Source organism: Portunus trituberculatus, chromosome 8 (genome assembly GCF_017591435.1).
Source record: "Portunus trituberculatus isolate SZX2019 chromosome 8, ASM1759143v1, whole genome shotgun sequence".
Taxonomy (NCBI): domain Eukaryota; kingdom Metazoa; phylum Arthropoda; class Malacostraca; order Decapoda; family Portunidae; genus Portunus; species Portunus trituberculatus.
In genome coordinates, this window is record NC_059262.1 from 6,675,001 (window position 1) to 6,693,129 (window position 18,129).

The following is an 18,129-nucleotide window of genomic DNA, read 5'->3' on the forward strand; positions in this document are numbered from 1 at the left end:
TAGCGAAGTCAAGAGAGGTGCTGGTAGAAGAAGCGCCAAGTTCTCGTCTTCTGTACTCCCTCGAGGATATTCCCCCTTGGTACACCTGCCTAGCGCTTGGAATACAGGTAAGCTACGTCAACTAGTATGGTTATTGCTACCTATTATTGGCTTTACCTGTGCTTGGGTGTCTGCAGGTATTGTAAGTCACCTGTTGTTATGTCTACTTGTCGTTGGCTTCACCTGCATTCAGGACACAGGTAAAATTTGTTGTTTTTGTTATGTTTGCCTGTTATTGGGTCTTCCTGTGTGTGTGTGTGTGTGTGTGTGTGTGTGTGTGTGTGTGTGTGTGTGTGTGTGTGTGTGTGTGTCGGGTTCAGTGTAATGACCACTACTACTACTGTCACTACCACTGCTACTACTACAACTACAACTACTACAACTACTACTACAACAACAACAACAACTACTACTACTACTACTACTACTATTACTACTTTTACTACTATTACTACTACTACTATTACTTTTTTATGCAGGGAGAACTACCAAGGGCAAAAAAACAAATATTAGAAAAGAAAAAGGCCCACTTGAATTGTAGTCTCCACAAAAGAATGAAAAGAATTAGTCAAAATTGAGGGACAAATGTCTCGACACCTCTCTCTTAAAAGAAGTCAAGTCGTAGGAAGATGGAAATATAGAAGCAGGCAGGGAGTTCCAGAGTTTATCAGGGAAAGGTGTGAATGATTGAGAATATTGGTTAACTCTTGTATTAGGGAGTTAGACAGAATAGCGGTGAGAGGAAGAAGAAAGCCTTGTGCAGCGAGGGTGGGGGAGAAGGGAGGCATGCAGTTAGTAAGATCAATAGAGCAGTTAGCATGAAGATAGCGATAAAAGATAGAAAGAGATGCAACATTCCGGCGGTGAGAAAGAGGCTGAAGACAGTCAGTCAGAGGAAGGGAGTTGATGAGACGAAAAGCATTTGGTTCCACTACTACTACTACTGCCACTACTACTACTACTACTACTACTACTACTACTACTACTACTACTACTACTACTACTACTACTACTACCACCACTACCACCACCAACATCACTACTGCTACCACCACCACTACTACTACTACTACTACTACTACTACTACTACTACTACTACTACTACTACTACTACTACTACTACAATGACCTATAAGAACAGCCATGGTGAAATGGTACGACTTTTTAAAAAATATAAGGACAAATTAACAGGATTTCAAGAGAGAGAGAGAGAGAGAGAGAGAGAGAGAGAGAGAGAGAGAGAGAGCAAAGTGTGAGTAATTTCACTCTTCGTCATTCTACATCAGAAGTTTTTATTGACACATTTGGTCTTCAATTAAGTGAAAAAAAAACCACTTGGTGAACCGGAGCTGCTGGTGACTTGGCTAACTTCTTTGGTGTATCCTCCTCTTCCTCCTCTTCTTCCTCTTCCTCATCCTCATCCTCTTCCTCTTCCTCATCCTCTTTCTCTTTCTCTTTCTTTTCGTCTTTCTCTTTTTCTTCGTCTTTCTCTTCGTCTTTCTCTTTCTCTTCGTATTTTCTTTCTCTTCCTCTCTCTTCCTCTTCCTCTTTCTCTTTCTCTTTCTTCTCGTCTTTCTCTTTCTCTTTCTCCTTTTCTTTCTCTTCCTCTTTCTCTTTCTCGTCGTCTTCCTCTTTCTCTTTCTCTTCCTTTCTCTTCCTGTCTCTTCCTCATCCTCTTCCTCTTCATCACCCTCTTCCTCTTCACTTTCCTCTTTCTCTTTCCCTTCTTCCTCTCTCTCTCTCTCTCTCTCTCTCTCTCTCTCTCTCTCTCTCTCTCTCTCTCTCTCTGCACTTAAGTTGTGAGAAAAATAAAAGAACTCAACAAAAAAAAAATAATAAAACTGGAAAAACAAGATTGGAAAGGAAAGAAAAGTAGGAAAACTCTTAAGAATGATAGTTGAAGAATTTTCCTAGAGTATCTCCGCGTGTTTCTGAAGACCTTGCGAGCATCAACCAGTTAGTCAGTGGTCAATGTTCAGTGCTGACTAACCCGCCACCACAGTGTAAAGGCTGCCATATGTCACCAGCCAGTACTCTGTTGACAGGAACGTAGGAAGAGAGAGAGAGAGAGGGAGGGAGAAGGGGAGAGAGGGAAGGTGTCTGTGTGTGTGTGTGTGTGTGTGTGTGTGTGTGTGTGTATGAGAGAGAAAGAGAGAGTAGTGGTAGTGTGTATTTCTCTCTATCCCCATTCCTCCCCCCCCACACACACACATAATGATAATAGTTACTACTACTACTACTACTACTATTACTACTACTACTACTATTATCACTACCACAACCACTATAATTACTTCTATTGCTACTACCACTACTACTTCCACCACCACCACCACAACCACAACCACTACCACAATTCCACCCCACATATCCTCCTTCTACCACAATTTATGCATGTCACGTTGGCGGCAGCTGGTGGCCCTGTAGGTAGCGTGGTAGGCGTGGAGAGAACAGGTGGACGTATGGATGTGTGTGGATGTGGTCGAGTGAGTGGTTTTGTGGAGTAATGGAGTAATGGAGGTGGATGGGTGGAGGTTGAGTGTGGGCTGAATGGAATTATGGGTCAATCGCTATACCATTCAGTCACTCATCTACTTATCCACTTGGTAATCCGTCTGGCTATCCATCTTAAAGGCTCATCCACTTGGTAATCCGTCTGTCTATCCATCTAAAAGACTCATCCACTTGGTAATTCGTCTGTCTATCCATCTTAAAGGCCCATCCACTTAGTAATTCGTCTGGCTATCCATCTTAAAGGCTCATCCACTTGGTAATCCGTCTGGCTATCCATCTTAAAGGCTCATCCACTTGGTAATTCGTCTGGCTATCCATCTAAAAGGCTCATCCACTTGGTAATCCGTCTGGCTATTCATCTTAAAGGCTCATTCACTTGGTAATCCGTTTGTCTATCCATCTAAAGCCAACTCTCTTCCTTTATACAAAACTACATCCATTACTTACTCATATTTCTTCACTCAAAAATACGGAAAAAGTTACGAAAAAGTTACGAAAAAGTTACGAAAAAGTTACGAAAAAGTTACGAAAAAGATACGAAAAAGTTACGAAAAAGTTACGGAAAAGTTATGAATAAAGATAAGAAAAAAATACGAAAAAGTTACGAAAAAGTTACGAAAAAAGATACGAAAAAGTTACGAAAAAAATACGAAAAAGTTACGAAAAAGTTACGAAAAAAGATACGAAAAAAGATACGAAAGTTACGAAAAAGTTACGAAAAAAGCTACGAAAAAATTACGAAAAAAAACGAAAAAAACGAAAAAAATATGAAAAAAAGATACGAAAAAAATACGAAAAAAGATACAAAAAATATGAAAAAGACGAAAAATATGAAAAACTAAAAAAATATGAAATAAATACGAAAAAATATGAATAAAATATGAAAAAAAAATGAAAAATGTTAAGAAATACGAAGAAAAACTAAAAAGATACAGAAAAATAGGAAAAATACGAAAAAAATATGAAAAAAACGAAAAATACATGAAAAAAAAACGAAAATAAACACGAAAAAAAAACACAAAGAATTCACAAAAACATACGAAAAATTTGCTTAGTGTCTTTTCTTTCACTATTTACTCGTTTCATGGCTTCGATAATGGCTTAACCCCTTCAGTACCAGGACACGTGGTAGGAAAGTATAAGTGGAATGAAAGAAGACAATAGGAATGAAAGAAGGCAATATTCACTTCTTTTCTTTCTTCTTGGAGTGACTAAATGGGTCAGGAATTCCCCAGGGTGACTAATCTATCTTGAGGGAGCAAGTGGAATGAAAGAAAGCATTGTCCACTTCAGCCAATCTCTTCCTTCTTTCTTCCTCTTTGGCTTGGAGTGACTATTAATGGATCAGGAATTCCCCAGGGTGACTTATCTACCTTGAGGAACCCCGCCACACGAATGAATAAACAGATACAGAGGAGGAATACATAACTGAATCAAATCACAGCAGTCTCTCTCTCTCTCTCTCTCTCTCTCTCTCTCTCTCTCTCTCTCTCTTGTTAGATCCGTATTCAGAAACGCTTTGTTCTCTCGCCACAACTGTTTTCCAAGGTCACAGAGATGACTAGCGGGGTTTTCAAGAGTGTTTTTCCTGTTGATAATATAGAAATCTTGTCACTTTGCCTCTAGAACCGTAAAAACACCTTTAAAACATCGTGTAAATTTAGATAAAGCCTTTTGAAATAGTGAAGCGCAGAAGGGTTTGAGAATACAAGCCTAAGAGTGTTGAAGGTGAGTTATCTACCTTTAGGAACCCCGCTGCCTCAATGCTGGACTTTCCGGTTGCGTGACTTCAAAGGGCAAAGTTTCAAGGGGTGACGCTCCGGACACAGCTTTGCCAAACCTTCCCCATTTTCAGTCTTGGTTCCTGAGTGAGAGTTGAGTTTGGTGTGTTTCCTTTCACCATTAACTCATGGCTTCGATAATGGTTCAACCCCTTCTTTCTCTCCTTATTCTTCCTTCTTTTCTTCCTTCTCTGTATCCTTCTCTTCTTATTTTTCCTTCTCTTTTTTCTTTCTCTTCTTGTCCTTCCTTCTCTACTGCCTTCTCTTCTTAATTTTCCTTCTCCTTTCTTTCTCTCCCTATTCCTCATTCTCTTTTTCTTTCTCCTGTTATTCTTCCTTCTCAACTTCCTTTTCTTCATATTTTTCCTTCTCCTTTTCTTTTTCTTCCTATTCCTCATTCTCTACCTTTCTTAATTCCTAGAAAAAATTTCATCATGTTTACTTCAGACACAAAAAATCTCAAAACTTTCACAACCTCGAGTGAAAAAAAAATAAGGAAACTCAACCAATAGAGATACACGTACAGGATTCTCACCTTCCTCTCGGGTCTGCAAAAACTGGACCCCAAAACTCAGCTTACTTATTGTGCTGTTCAAGGTAATGAGTGAGGATGCCAGAGTTCCTCACCTCCCGTTTTCCTTCTCAGGCTCTCTCCCTAAATGCTTCGCTCCCACCACGACCGTTTTCCAAGGCCACAGAGATGATTATCCGGGTTTTCACGAGTGTTTTTATGTTCATAGCGTAGAAATCTTGCTCCTCTGCCTCTAGAACAGTAAAAAACACCAGTAAAGACATGCGTAACTTCACAGAGACTGTTTTCCAAGGCCACAGAGATGATTTGCCTGGTTTTCACGAGTGTTTTTATGTTCATAGCGTAGAAATTTTGCTCCTCTGCCTCTAGAACAGTAAAAAACACCAGTAAAGACATGCGTAACTTCACCGAGAACTGTTTTCCAAGGCCGCATAGATGATAAACAGCATTCCCACGCGTGTTTCTCCTTTAAAAATGCAGAAATATTGTTAACCTATCACTAGAACCATAAAAATCACCAATAAAAACTCGTGTAATTTCACCAAGACTATTTTTAAAGACCACAGAGATGATAAACAGTATTCCCACGAGTGTTTCTCTTTTAAAAATGTAGAAATATTGTTAATCTATCACCAGAATCACCAAAATCACCATTAAAAGCTCATTTAACTTCACCAAGACTATTTTTAAAGGCGTAGAGATGATAAATAGTATTCCCACGAGTGTTTCTCCTTAAGAATGTAGAAATATTGTTAAGGAGATCAGAACAAGCTCAGGGAAATTTAAAAAGGGATTCTTGGAGGTTATGAAGCATTGAGACAGGATTATATAAGGAATGACAAGGATGTTGATGTGGTGGTGGTGGTGGTGGTGGTGGTGGCGGTGGCGGTGAGTGTAAGATGGTACGTGAGGGAGAATAAAGATAAGCATAACAACAACAACAACAACAACAACAACAACAACGAGGGAAGACGACAAAACAACAACAACATTATGAAAAATAAAAAAAAGAGAAAAAAGAAAGAAAAAAGAAAAAAAAGAATGAATAAAAAGAAAAAAGAAAGAAAAAGAAAGAAAATCCAGACACTTGAAGGAAAAAGCAAATGAAGAAGGAAGAGGAGGAAGAGAAGGAAGAGGAAGAGGAGGAGGAGGAAGAGGAGGAAGAGGAAGAGTAGGAGTAGAATGTGAGTTTAGAAATCAACAAAGGTGAATGACAAAGGAAGAGGGAGATTATATGGAGGAGGAGGAGGAGGAGGAGGAGGAGGAGGAGGAGGAAGAGGAGGAGGAGGAGGAGGAGGAACAAATGAGAGAGAGAGAGAGAGAGAGAGAGAGAGAGAGAGAGAGAGAGAGAGAGAGAGAGAGAGAGAGAGAGAGAGAGAGAGAGAGATAACGGAAAGCAGGAAGAAGAAGAAGAAGAAGAAGAAGAAGAAGTAGAAGAAGAAGAGGCGGAAGAGGAAGAGGATGTGAATGAAAAAGATACAGAATGAGAGAGAGAGAGAGAGAGAGAGAGAGAGAGAGAGAGAGAGAGAGAGAGAGAGAGAGAGAGAGAGAGAGAGAGAAGTAGTGATGATGGTGTGTGTGTGTGTGTGTGTGTGTGTGTGTGTGTGTGTGTGTGTGTGTGTGTGTGTGTGTGTGTGTACGTTCGCCTATCACACACACAAAAAAAAAAAAAAAAAAAAAAGCGTAGTAGTAGCGTACAGGAGGAGGAGGAGGAGGAGGAGGAGGAGGAGGAGGAGGAGGAAGAGGAGGAGCAGGAGCGGATGTTACGCAGGCTTGGTAATTCCACACGGAAGAGACACCAAGACACATGACGTCACCAATTCCTGAACAGGTGAAGGTCACGAGGAGAGTAAGATGGAGAGAAGCCGAGGGTTCGTTCATAAACACTCTTGGTGAAGTCACATGTACTGTCAGTGATAGTTTTGGTGATTCTGGTGATAGGTTAAACCTCCTTCATACGCAAGAATCCCTTTTAAAATCCCACACAGAACATTCTAATCCCACTCCACACTTCATCCTCTTTCAGTTCTTACATAATCCCTTGGTAATCCTTTATAATCCTCTTAAATCTCTTCAAGCTTGTTCTGATCTCTTTAAACCTTCTTCACACGCTAGAATTCCTTTTAAAATCCCACACAGAGCATTCTAATCCCACTTCACACTTGATCCTCTCTTAGTCCTTACATAATCTCCTTGGTAACCCTTTATAACCTCCTCAACCTGACTCTGATCTCTTTAAACTCCTTCACACGCAAGAATCCCTTTTAAAATCCCACAGAAACTATTCAAATCCCACTCCACACTTGATCTCTCTCAGTCCTTACATAATCCCCTTGGTAACCCTTTATAACCTCCCCAAACTGACTCTGATCTCTTTAAACCTCCTTCACACGCAAGAATCCCTTTTAAAATCCCACACAGAGCATTCTAATCCCACTTCGCACTTGATCCTCTTTCCACAGCACTTCCTAATGATGGTGGAGTCGACTGTGAGCATCCCTTACCTTCTGACGCCCGTGATGTGCATGGTGGCCACTGATCCTGCGAGGGGCGCCATTGCATCCACCATAATCTTCGTGAGTGGTATTGTAACTCTTCTGCAGACCACTTTTGGCGTCAGGTGAGCTCATAAGTGTGTGTAGATGGTGTTTTGGGGTGTCTGGAGGAGGTAGCTTGGTGAAGGAAGGGTGTTTGAATAGTCTGTCTTGGTGAGTGTAGACAGAGTGAAGGAAAAAGTATGTAGAAGTGTTTTGAATGCCTGTAGAAGTGTTTTGGGGTGTTTGAAGGTGTTTTTGGGTGTTTGGAGAAGTTGGCTTGGTGAAGGAAGGGTATTTGAGTAGTGTGTCTTGGTGAGCAAGGTTAGAGTGAAGGAAAAGTGTGTGGAAGTGTTTTGTGTGTCTGTAGAAGTGTTTTGGGGTGTTTGAAGGTGTTTTTGGGGTGTTTGGAGAAGTTGGCTTGGTGAAAAAAGGGTATTTGAATAGTGTGTCTTGGTGAGCAAGGTTAGAGTGAAGGAAAAAGTGTGTAGAAGTGTTTTGTGTGTCTATAGAAGTGTTTTGGGGTGTTTGAAGGTGTTTTTGGGGTGTGTGAAGTAGTTGGCTTGGTGAAAGAAGACTGTTTGAATAGTCTGTCTTGGTGAGAGAGGCTAGAATGAGAATAGAGTGTGTAGAAGTGCTTTGAAAACCTGTAGAAATATTTTTGGGGTGTATATAAAGAAGATAACTTGGTGAAAAAAAGGAGTATCTGAATAAAGTACTTTAGTGAACAAGGACAGAATGAGAGAAAAATGTGCCTGCCAGTGGTGTTTTTAAGTGTGTGGTGACGAGGAATGCTGAAAGAAAGGTGATGCATTGAGTGGCAGCGAGAGAGAGAGAGAGAGAGAGAGAGAGAGAGAGAGAGAGAGAGAGAGAGAGAGAAAGTAAGGCATGCGCTGGTGATGGAGTGAAGAACGTGAAGGTTAGTGGAGGCAAGTACGGGTATTAGGCCGAGGGTTGTCTGGCAGTCTCTTGTAGGAAGCATGTCTGTTCATTAATTCGTCTTGTTTGTTGTTGTCGTGTTCAGTGCCACGCAGAGAGAGAGAGAGAGAGAGAGAGAGATGTGTGTGTGTGTGTGTGTGTGTGTGTGTGTGTGTGTGTGTAGTAATGACAAACAAACAAGTAAACATATAAAAAGACAATGACATGAAAATTAAGTAAAGAAAAACGGAAAAAGAGAGAAAAAGATAAAAAAAACACACACACACACACACACACACACACACAGAGAGAGAGAGAGAGAGAGAGAGAGAGAGAGAGAGAGAGAGAGAGAATTATAGTATTGGACATCAGCTGTTTGTGACTCATGGCTTTTTCTTTTAAGAGTATTTATGCACGTGTTTAGTTACGTCTGTCTGTCTGTCTGTATGTATGTGTGTGTGTGTGTGTGTGTGTGTGTGTGTGTGTGTGTGCATTTTATTCATTTATTTATGTTCATAGGCATCGTCGTTGTCTATTGTGCTATAATGTTTGTCTTCAAGCTTGTCTATATGTCTCTCTCTCTCTCTCTCTCTCTCTCTCTCTCTCTCTCTCTCTCTCTCTCTCTCTCTCTCTCTCTCTCTCTCTCTTTCTTCACCTCTCCCCGTCACACCTTCCCCTCACCACCTACTCCTCCCTCCCCTCCCTTCACCCATCCCTCTTTCCTCACCGCACCACACCCCTTAATCACACTTACCTTCCTATGACCCTCACCTCCTTTCCCCTTCCCTCTTTCCTCACACTTGCTCTCCCCTCACCGTCCTCTCCTTTCCCCTCCCTCTTTCCTCATCCCCCAATCACATATACTCTCCCCTCACCTTCCCCTCTTTTCTCACCACACCACACTTAACCTCCCCTCACCACCTACCCTTCCCATCTTTCCCCTCCCTTCCCCTTCCTTCCCTTCCTTCCCATCTCTCCTCATCCCACCCCCCAATACCCTCACATTTCTCCCTTTCCCCTCTTTCATCACACCACATCACACAATCTCCCTATCTACCCTCCCTTGTCTCCCTTTCCCCTTCATTCCTAACCCCCTCACTCTCCCCTCTTACTCACTCCCCAGGTTGCCTATTGTCCAGGGCGGCACACACGGGTTTTTGAGTCCCATCCTGGCCATCCTTGCCCTTATGCCGTGTCCTCCAGAGAGTGAAATCCTTGCACTGGACCCTGATGCACGCCGTGACCTCTGGCAGTCCCGAATGCAGCAGGTTCAGGGGGCGATCTGTGTGGCTTCCTTGTTCCAGGTCGTTATTGGCTTCACAGGTGGGTTGAGAGGGTGTGCTGGTGGTGGTGGTGGTGGTGGTAGTTGTGGTTGTAAGGTTGTGAAGGTGTAATGGTGGTGATAGTGGTTCTTGTGTTGGTGGTGGTGGTTTTGGTGGTGGTAAGACTCGTGGTGATAGTGCTGGTGATAAGGTTGTGGTGGTGGTGGTGGGTGTAATGTAAGGGTGTAATGGTGGTGGTGGTGGTGGTGGGTGTAAGGTTGTGGTGGTGGTTGTGAGGTTGTGGTGGTGGTGGTGAGTTAAGAATTTGTGTTGTAATGAAGTTTTACCTGTTGAAATGTACTTTAATATTAAGTAATCTATTTAAATGTAACTTAACGTAACCAAATCTAACGTAACTTCATTTATTCTAACCTAACTGAACTTAGTATAACCAAATTTAGCTTTTTTTTTAATGTAATTTAACGCAATCCAACCTAACCTAACCTAATCTAACCAAACCTAACCTAACTTAGCCTAATCTAACCAAACCTACCTTTATTAAATCTAACTTAACCTAACATAACATAACTCAACGTAACCTAACCAAACCTAACCTAACTTAACCTAATCTAACCAAACCTACCCCTAATTCAACCCAACCCATCACTGATACCTTGTTCCTTACCAGTGATGCGTGTTCTGCAGGTGTGGTTGGCATCTTGCTGCGCTGGATCACCCCGATGGTCATTGTGCCAACCATCACACTCATTGGCTTCTCTCTCTTCCAAGTCGCGGCGGCCAAAGCGTCCTCTCACTGGGGTATCTCTGCCCTGTAAGTAAGAGAGAGAGAGAGAGAGAGAGAGAGAGAGAGAGAGAGAGAGAGAGAGAGAGAGAGAGAGAGAGAGAGAGAGCCACTTACTTTACACTAAGAACAACCCCGCGCCTTTACCTCTGCCTATAACCTCTGAAACTCGCCTTTGTAGCTTGAAATAAAAACAAAATGACAATAATGAATAAAAAAAAAAAATAACAAGCATAGGACACACAGACGGACAGACAAAGGGAGTAGCTAACGCGTCTTCCCATCATTATCTCGCAGTACTGTGATTTTGCTGATCCTCTTCTCTCAATACCTCGGGAACGTTGCCATGCCGTGGTTCTCCTACTCCCGTGGCAGAGGGTTTTCACGTACCAAAGTCTTCATCTTCAAGTTGTTCCCGGTAAGAGAGAGAGAGAGAGAGAGAGAGAGAGAGATTCAGAAACGCCTTGCTCTCTCACTACGAGTTTTCCAAGGCCGCAGAGACAATTTCTTTTTTGATAAACTAAAAATCTTGCCAATACATCACCAGAAACATAGAAATACCCTTAAAAACACGAGTATCTTCAACTAGAGCCTTTGGAAAGCAATGATGGTGAGAGAACGAAGCGTTTTAGAATACAGACCAGAGAAAGTTAATAATCAATTCTCATAACATCACTTTCCTCTTCCGTCCCAGGTGATTCTAGCAGTGGCGTTGTCCTGGGGCCTCTGCTGGCTCCTCACCTATTTAGAGGTTCTCCCGGAAGACAACCACGCCAGGACGGATCTTCGTACTAATATGCTGTATGAGGCGCCCTGGTTCCGTCTCCCTTACCCGTGTGAGTGTGACTGTACTGTGTTGAACTTGTTACTGTTAACTCTCTCTCTCTCTCTCTCTCTCTCTCTCTCTCTCTCTCTCTGTCCTTAGCTAGTTTCTTAACCCCTTCAGTACTGGAACGCATTTTTACCATGAGTTTTGGGTGTGATGAGACGATTTTATTGACATCAGGAAGGGTCTATGGAGATCAGAAAGTTAATAGCTTGAGTCTTCACTATTCTAATCCCCCCCACATAAGTTTCCGAAGCTGTATAAAATCACCAAATAGTAAGCAGAATGAATACTGAAGAGGTTAAAAAGTGTTTCTCCTGCTGATACTTAGAAAAATGCTAATCTGTCACTAAAACTACAAAAAATCTCCTTGAAAACCTGCATCACTTCATCATATTCTATTTTACCTACATACTCGCATATTTCTCTTTAAAATAATGAAATATAAAGAAAACCAAAGAATTTCAATAGTCCACATGTGTTTTGCTTTATTATAACGTGTGTGTGTGTGTGTGTGTGTGTGTGTGTGTGTGTTTCAGGTCAGTGGGGGCTGCCAGCGGTGAGCGTGGCTGGGGTAATGGGTGTGCTGGCGGGGGTGATAGCTAGCGTCGTGGAGAGCATTGGTGACTACTACGCATGCGCCAGACTCTCCGGTAAGGAACGCTGGTGAATTCGTTGTTGCGTGAATTTATTTGAAGGATTAAATGTTTTGCTTTGTTTTTTTACTTTTTTTTTCTTACTTTTCTTTCTTTCTTTTTTCGAGGTTGTGTTTGTGGTTGTCTATTTTATTTTATCTTATTTTAGTTCAATTTACATTTTTTTTTTGTTTGTTTATTTGAATGTTTGAATGTGTCGCTTTGTTTTTATTTATTTAATTATTTTTTTTTACCTTTTCTTTCTTTTTTTTCAAGGTTGTGGTTGTGGTTGTCTATTTTAATTTCGTTTATTTCAATTCAGTTCAACTTTTCTTTTTTTTATTTTGTTTAAATGTTTCAATCTCTCTAATTCTCTTTATTCACTTTTCCTTTGACCCAATTTAATCTAGCTTGAATCTCCCTTTAATTCTCCTTTTTTCACCTTTCCTTTGACCCAATCTCTCTTTCATTCTACTCTTTTCACTTTTCCTACCAATGTCTTCAAGTCCACTTTTTCTCGCGCCCCACAGAAGCACCAGCGCCTCCCAAGCACGCCATCAACAGAGGGATTTGGATGGAAGGGTTCGGCTGCGTCCTGGCGGGGCTCTTCGGAACTGGCAGCGGCACTACTTCTTACTCTCAGAACGTGGGAGCCATTGGTGTGACGAAGGTGAGAGAGAGAGAGAGAGAGAGAGAGAGAGAGAGAGAGAGAGAGAGAGAGAGAGAGAGAGAGAGAGAGAGAGAGAGAGAGAGGACATTATTTTTCCACGCCACATCTCATTTTTCCAGAGGCTCTAGTTGAAGTTACACGATTTTTTAAAGTGTTTTGATGGTTCTATTGAAAGATTAACATGATTTCTTTATTATGAACTGGAGAAACTGTACTAGAAACGCTGCTAGTCATGTCTTTGGCCTTGGAAAATAGTCATGGTGAAGCTACTCATGTTTTTAAGAGTGTTTTCATAGTTCTAGGGAAAAATTAGCAAGATTTCTTCATTATGAACTGGAGGAACAGGAAACATATTATTAGTCCCTTCAGTACCATGACGCGTTTCCATATCCATTCTGGTGAATATTTGGTGATTTTCATACAGCCTCAGAAACTTATGTGGGTATTAAAATAGTGAAGGCTGTGTCCATTAATCCTCTGACCTCCTTAGACCCTTCCTAATGTCAATAAAATGGTCTAATCGTACACAAATCTCAAGGTAAAAATGTGTCCCAGTACGGAAGGGGTTAGAATACTGAAGACTGTGGCCATTAATCCTTTGACCTCCATAGATCCTTCCTAATGTGAATAAAATGGTCAAATCGTACACAAATCTCAAGGTAAAAATGTGTCCCAGTACTGAAGGGATTAAACGCTTTACCTTCACATAAAGACAATTTATGTGACATGTTTAAGGAAATGACTGAAGCGACGGATGTTTGTTAGTCTGTTGTTGTTGTGAGTTGATCTTCGTTTCCGTACACCATTGACTTGTGACTTCCCTTCCTGTTGAGTAAGATGAGGGGGAGAGAAAATTAATTATCTCACCCAACTTGCTCGATAGTCATTATCACGGGTGGACAGTGAAAGAAAACGGAGAAGAACGCGTATATGGAATGGTAAACTACAATAATCAGTTAATCTTACAGCACTATAGGCCACTCTGGGGATGACACACACACACACACACACACACACACACACACACTTTACAATAACAAGTGAAATAAATGAATAAAAAGGTTCATTGCCTCAGTATCACAATTATGAAAGCTTTCCTTACCATGACGATGTGGTACTAACAATGGTGCATATTTACAAACGCTTCGCTCCCTCACCACGACTATTTTTCAAGGCTACAGAAATGACTAGCGGGGTCTTCAAGAGTGTTTCTGCAGTTGATAATGTAGAAATCTTGTCACTCTGCCTCTAGAAACGTAAAAACACCTTAAAAAAAAAACGCATAAACTTAGATAATACCTTTTGAAATGGTGGAGGTGAAGAATATAGGATAGGAAAGAGGATAGGAGCCAATGAGCAAAGCGTCACTAGGAAGGTGTGGTGACTCGGCACTTTGGAGAGGCATGGTGAGGTCACGAGTCAAGCTGGCGTCATGTGAAGGGCTAAATAAGAGAAGAATGTTTGGTGACTGTTCTCCGCGTGTCTGTCTGTGCGTGGTGTGTGTGTGTGTTTCACTGTTTGATCTGCTGCAGTCTCTGACGAGACAGTCAGACGTTACCCTACGGAACGAGCTCAGAGCTCATTATTTCCGATCTTCGGATAGGCCTGAGACCAGGCACACACCACACTCCGGGACAACAAGGTCACAACTCCTCGATTTACATCCCGTATCTACTCACTGCTAGGTGAACAGGGGCTACACGTCAAAGGAGACACACCCAAATATCTCCACCAGGCCGGGGAATCAAACCCCGGTCCTCTGGCTTGTGAAGACAGCGCTCTAACCACTGAGCTACCGGGCGTGAGTGTGTGAGTGTGTGTGTGTGTGTATGTGTGTGTTACATCATTTCTTTGTTTTTGTTACGTGCATAGAGCGAGAGATTCTGGCTAATGACACGTCTGCCTCTCTCTCTCTCTCTCTCTCTCTCTCTCTCTCTCTCTCTCTCTCTCTCTCTCTCTCTCTTTAACGAAAAAAATATATAGAACAAAGAAAACAAAATAATGAAAAAGAACAAAATAAATAAATACATAAACACATTACAAAGAGAAATAATAATAGTAACCACTCTCTCTCTCTCTCTCTCTCTCTCTCTCTCTCTCTCTCTCTCTCTCTCTCTCTCTCTCTCCTGAACACACAAAAAAACAAATAAATGAATAAATAAAAACAATACACAAAAAAAAAAAAACAAGAAAAAGATTAACCACTCACTCACTCACTCTCTGTAAACTCACCCTGACTCACTCTCACTCTCACCCTCACACACTCCAAACTCACACTCACTCTCTCTCTCTCGCTCACTCTCTTTCTGACTCACTCTCACACACTCTAACTCATCCATACTCTCTAAACCCACCCACTCACCCTCTCTTTCTCCCTCTGTAGGTTGGAAGTCGCCGTGTGGTCCAGTACAGCGCCTGCGTAATGTTAGTCTGCGGGGTAGTGGGTAAGGTGGGCGCGCTCTTCATCACAGTACCAGAGCCAATCATCGGAGGCATCTTCCTTGTAGTGTTTGGCATGATCACCGCTGTCGGGATCTCCAATGTCCAGTACGTCGACCTCAACTCTGCTAGGAACCTTTTCGTCTTGGGTTTCTCGCTGTTCTTCGGCCTGGCGCTCCCCATGGTAGGGTTTGGCGATTATTTTTGGATAGTTTTGGGATGGTTTGAGGTGGTTTTGGATGGTTTAGGTGTTTTTTTGGTGGTTTTCGGTGATTTGGGGATGATTTTGGATGGTTTAGTGTGATTTTAATATTGTTAATAATATGGTCTAATCGCACATAAATCTCAAGATGAAAATGTGTCCCAGTAAGGGGGTTAAAATAGTGAAGACTGTTGCCATAAATCTTCTAACCTCCGTACACCCTTACTAATGTCAAAAAAAATGGTCTTATCGTACATAAATCTCAAGGTAAAAATGTGTCCCAGTACTGAATGGGGTTAAAATAGTGAAGACTGTGGCCATTAATCTTCTGACCTCCATAGACCCTTAATAATGTCAATAAAATGGTCTTATCGTACACAAATCTCAAGGTAAAAAATGTGTCCCAGTACTGAAAGGGGTTAAAATAGTGAAGACTGTGGCCATTAATCTTCTAACCTCCATAGACCCACACCTTTCCTCGTGTTTACAGTGGATGCAGAAGCCAGAGAACAGTGCCATCATCAACACCTCACTGCCCATCTTAGACCAGGTACTGTCCGTCCTCCTCAGAACATCCATGTTTGTTGGTGGATTTCTAGGGTTCTTCCTCGACAACACTATCCCTGGTGAGTGGTGTGTGTGTGTTAGAGGGCAGGGTGTGTGTGTGTGTGTGTGTGTGTGTGTGTGCGTGTAGAAGGAAGGGTGTGGGTTTATGTTAAGTAAATGTATATCGATTTTGTTCATTTTTTTCTCTCTTCTGTCATTGACTCGTCTCCAAAATCACTTTGCTTTTTCACTTCCTCTGTTTTCCAAGGCCACAGAGATGACTAGCGGGGTTTTCAGGAGTGTTTCTATAGTTAGTAATGTAGAAATCTTGTCAATCTGCCTCTAGAACCGTAAAAACACCTTAAAAAACCTCGTGTATAGATAAATAAAGTCTTTTGAAATAGTGGAGGTGAAGCGCAGAAGGGTTTGAGAATACGAGAGAAAGTATTATGATGTTTGCACGCATTGCTGGACACACTAATCCTCTCTCTCTCTCTCTCTCTCTCTCTCTCTCTCTCTCTCTCTCTCTCTCTAGGAACTGAGGAGGAGCGCGGATTGGTGAAGTGGAAGGCAATGCTGGAAAATACGCAATTCGGAAATGAGGAGTCTGTTGTGGATACCTCTTGCTACGACCTTCCCTTTGGCATGGAGAGGATAAGAAAGTGAGTAGCAGTTGTAGTAATAGTTGTAGTAGTAGTAGTAGTAGTAGTAGTAGTACCTGTTGTTGTTGTTGCAGTAAATATCTTTGAATTTTAACTATTTTCGTAACTTGTAGTAGTGGTAGTAGTAGTAGTAGTGGTAGTAGTAGTTATAGTAGTAGTAGTAGTAGTAGTAGGAGTAGTAGTAGTAGTAGTAGTAGTAGTAATAGATGTAGCAGTAGCAATAGTAGCAGTAGTAGTAGTAGAAATCGTAGTGGTAGCAGTAGTTTTATTTTACGCAAGAGAGGAGAGTAGTAGTAGTAGTAGCAGCACCAGCAGTAGTAGTAGTAGTAGTAGTAGTAGTAGTAGTAGTCGTAGTCGTAGTAGTTACCATTTCAACCGTTTCTCTTCAGGTGGGGCTGGACTAAATTTGTGCCAGTGCTGCCAACCTTTGCTGGGTGGGAGGCCATCACCAGGCGGTACACTGTCTCTCCCTCCACGTGCACCAAGCTGTAACACCACCACCACCACCACCACCAGGCGCTCACCATCCCTACAGACCACTCACCCACCGCCCATCCTCCCACCTACTCGCCCGCCCGCCCGCCCGCCTACCTCCTCTTCCTCCTCCTCCTTGATTTTTTGTTTTTCATTTCGTTTTTCTTGTTTGTTTTCAATTTTTCTTTTAGTTTCTTGTTGTGTTTTTATTTTTCAAGATGATACCAAAGCTGTGTTCAAGCGTTGTCTCTTGTCTGTCTGTCTGTCTCTCTCTCTCTCTCTCTCTCTCTCTCTCTCTCTCTCTCTCTCTCTCTCTCTCTCTCATATTTTGTGTTTCTTAGATCAATTTTACTTCACAATTGTAAAGAAAAGCGTTCCTCGCGGTATCGTTTTCTTCGTTGCTAGTCACCTTAGTCTATTTAACATGTATTAAACACAAACTAACCTCATTTAACCTGACCTTCCTTAACCTTTCCCCCAAAATAAGTTTTCTTCAGCCTCTTAAAAATCCATTCCTGGACTTACCTTCTTATTACGTGACCAAACCACTAAATAATTGATCTCTTTTTAAGTCTTATCGCTTCTACAATGCATTCCACTCCTGTTCTGCTCAACTCACTACGGTATGTTAACCCAGCTCTATACTTAGCTGCTCTCCGTGTCTCCTCCATCGCTACCTGTAATCTGGGTGGAAAGGTGCAGGTGGGAGCCAAGGTGTGACACATTTCACAGCACAGGAGGACAGGAAAGTGTGGTAATATAATGACCTATGTTCTGAAAGCCTTGTTCTCTCTCCATGATTGTTTTCTAAGGCCACAGAGATGATTAGCCGGGTTTTCAAAGATGTTTCTTGTTTTAGGTAGTGTTGTGTCACCAGAGCCATAAAAGTACCCTTAAAAACTCGTGTAGCATAAACTAAAGTGTTTTGAGTGTAGTGGAGGTGAGAGGAGTAGTGAAGTGTCTCAGAATGTTTTTAATTGTGTAGCGTATGATGAAGCGACAGTCTGAATGGTTTGTACGCTTTGGGTGGAACGAATAAAGACGCTTTTTGTTCAGTGTGTTTTATCATATACCATGATTGCTTCCCTCTTGTTGCACTCCCAGTCATTCTCAACAGTTTCCACAGACACAGAGGCCTTACACAACCCTCGGGTCATTAACCCCTCTGTACCATGACGCGATTTCATATTTATTCTGCTTACTATTTGGTGATTTTATACAGCTTCAGAAACTTATGTGGGTGATTGAGATAGTGAAGACTTTTGGCCATTTATCTTTTGGCCTTTCGACTC

The 18,129-nt window shown here is 41.8% G+C and overlaps 1 protein-coding gene across 1 annotated transcript in view; it reads left to right on the plus strand.

Moving 5' to 3' along the window:
• Positions 1–17,892, plus strand: part of LOC123501137 (solute carrier family 23 member 1-like) — a 19,323-nt gene extending 1,431 nt beyond the window's left edge. The window contains exons 2-13 of the mRNA XM_045249720.1: positions 1–107; positions 7,330–7,487; positions 9,443–9,642; positions 10,287–10,413; positions 10,681–10,801; positions 11,078–11,219; positions 11,749–11,862; positions 12,375–12,514; positions 14,898–15,137; positions 15,646–15,781; positions 16,237–16,363; positions 16,753–17,892. The exon at positions 1–107 is cut by the window's left edge and continues 70 nt beyond it. Of these exons, the coding sequence (XP_045105655.1) occupies positions 1–107; positions 7,330–7,487; positions 9,443–9,642; positions 10,287–10,413; positions 10,681–10,801; positions 11,078–11,219; positions 11,749–11,862; positions 12,375–12,514; positions 14,898–15,137; positions 15,646–15,781; positions 16,237–16,363; positions 16,753–16,855 (1,715 nt within the window). The 3' untranslated portion in view covers positions 16,856–17,892. The remainder of the gene's footprint in view (positions 108–7,329; positions 7,488–9,442; positions 9,643–10,286; positions 10,414–10,680; positions 10,802–11,077; positions 11,220–11,748; positions 11,863–12,374; positions 12,515–14,897; positions 15,138–15,645; positions 15,782–16,236; positions 16,364–16,752) is intronic.
• Positions 17,893–18,129: the final 237 nt, after the last annotated feature.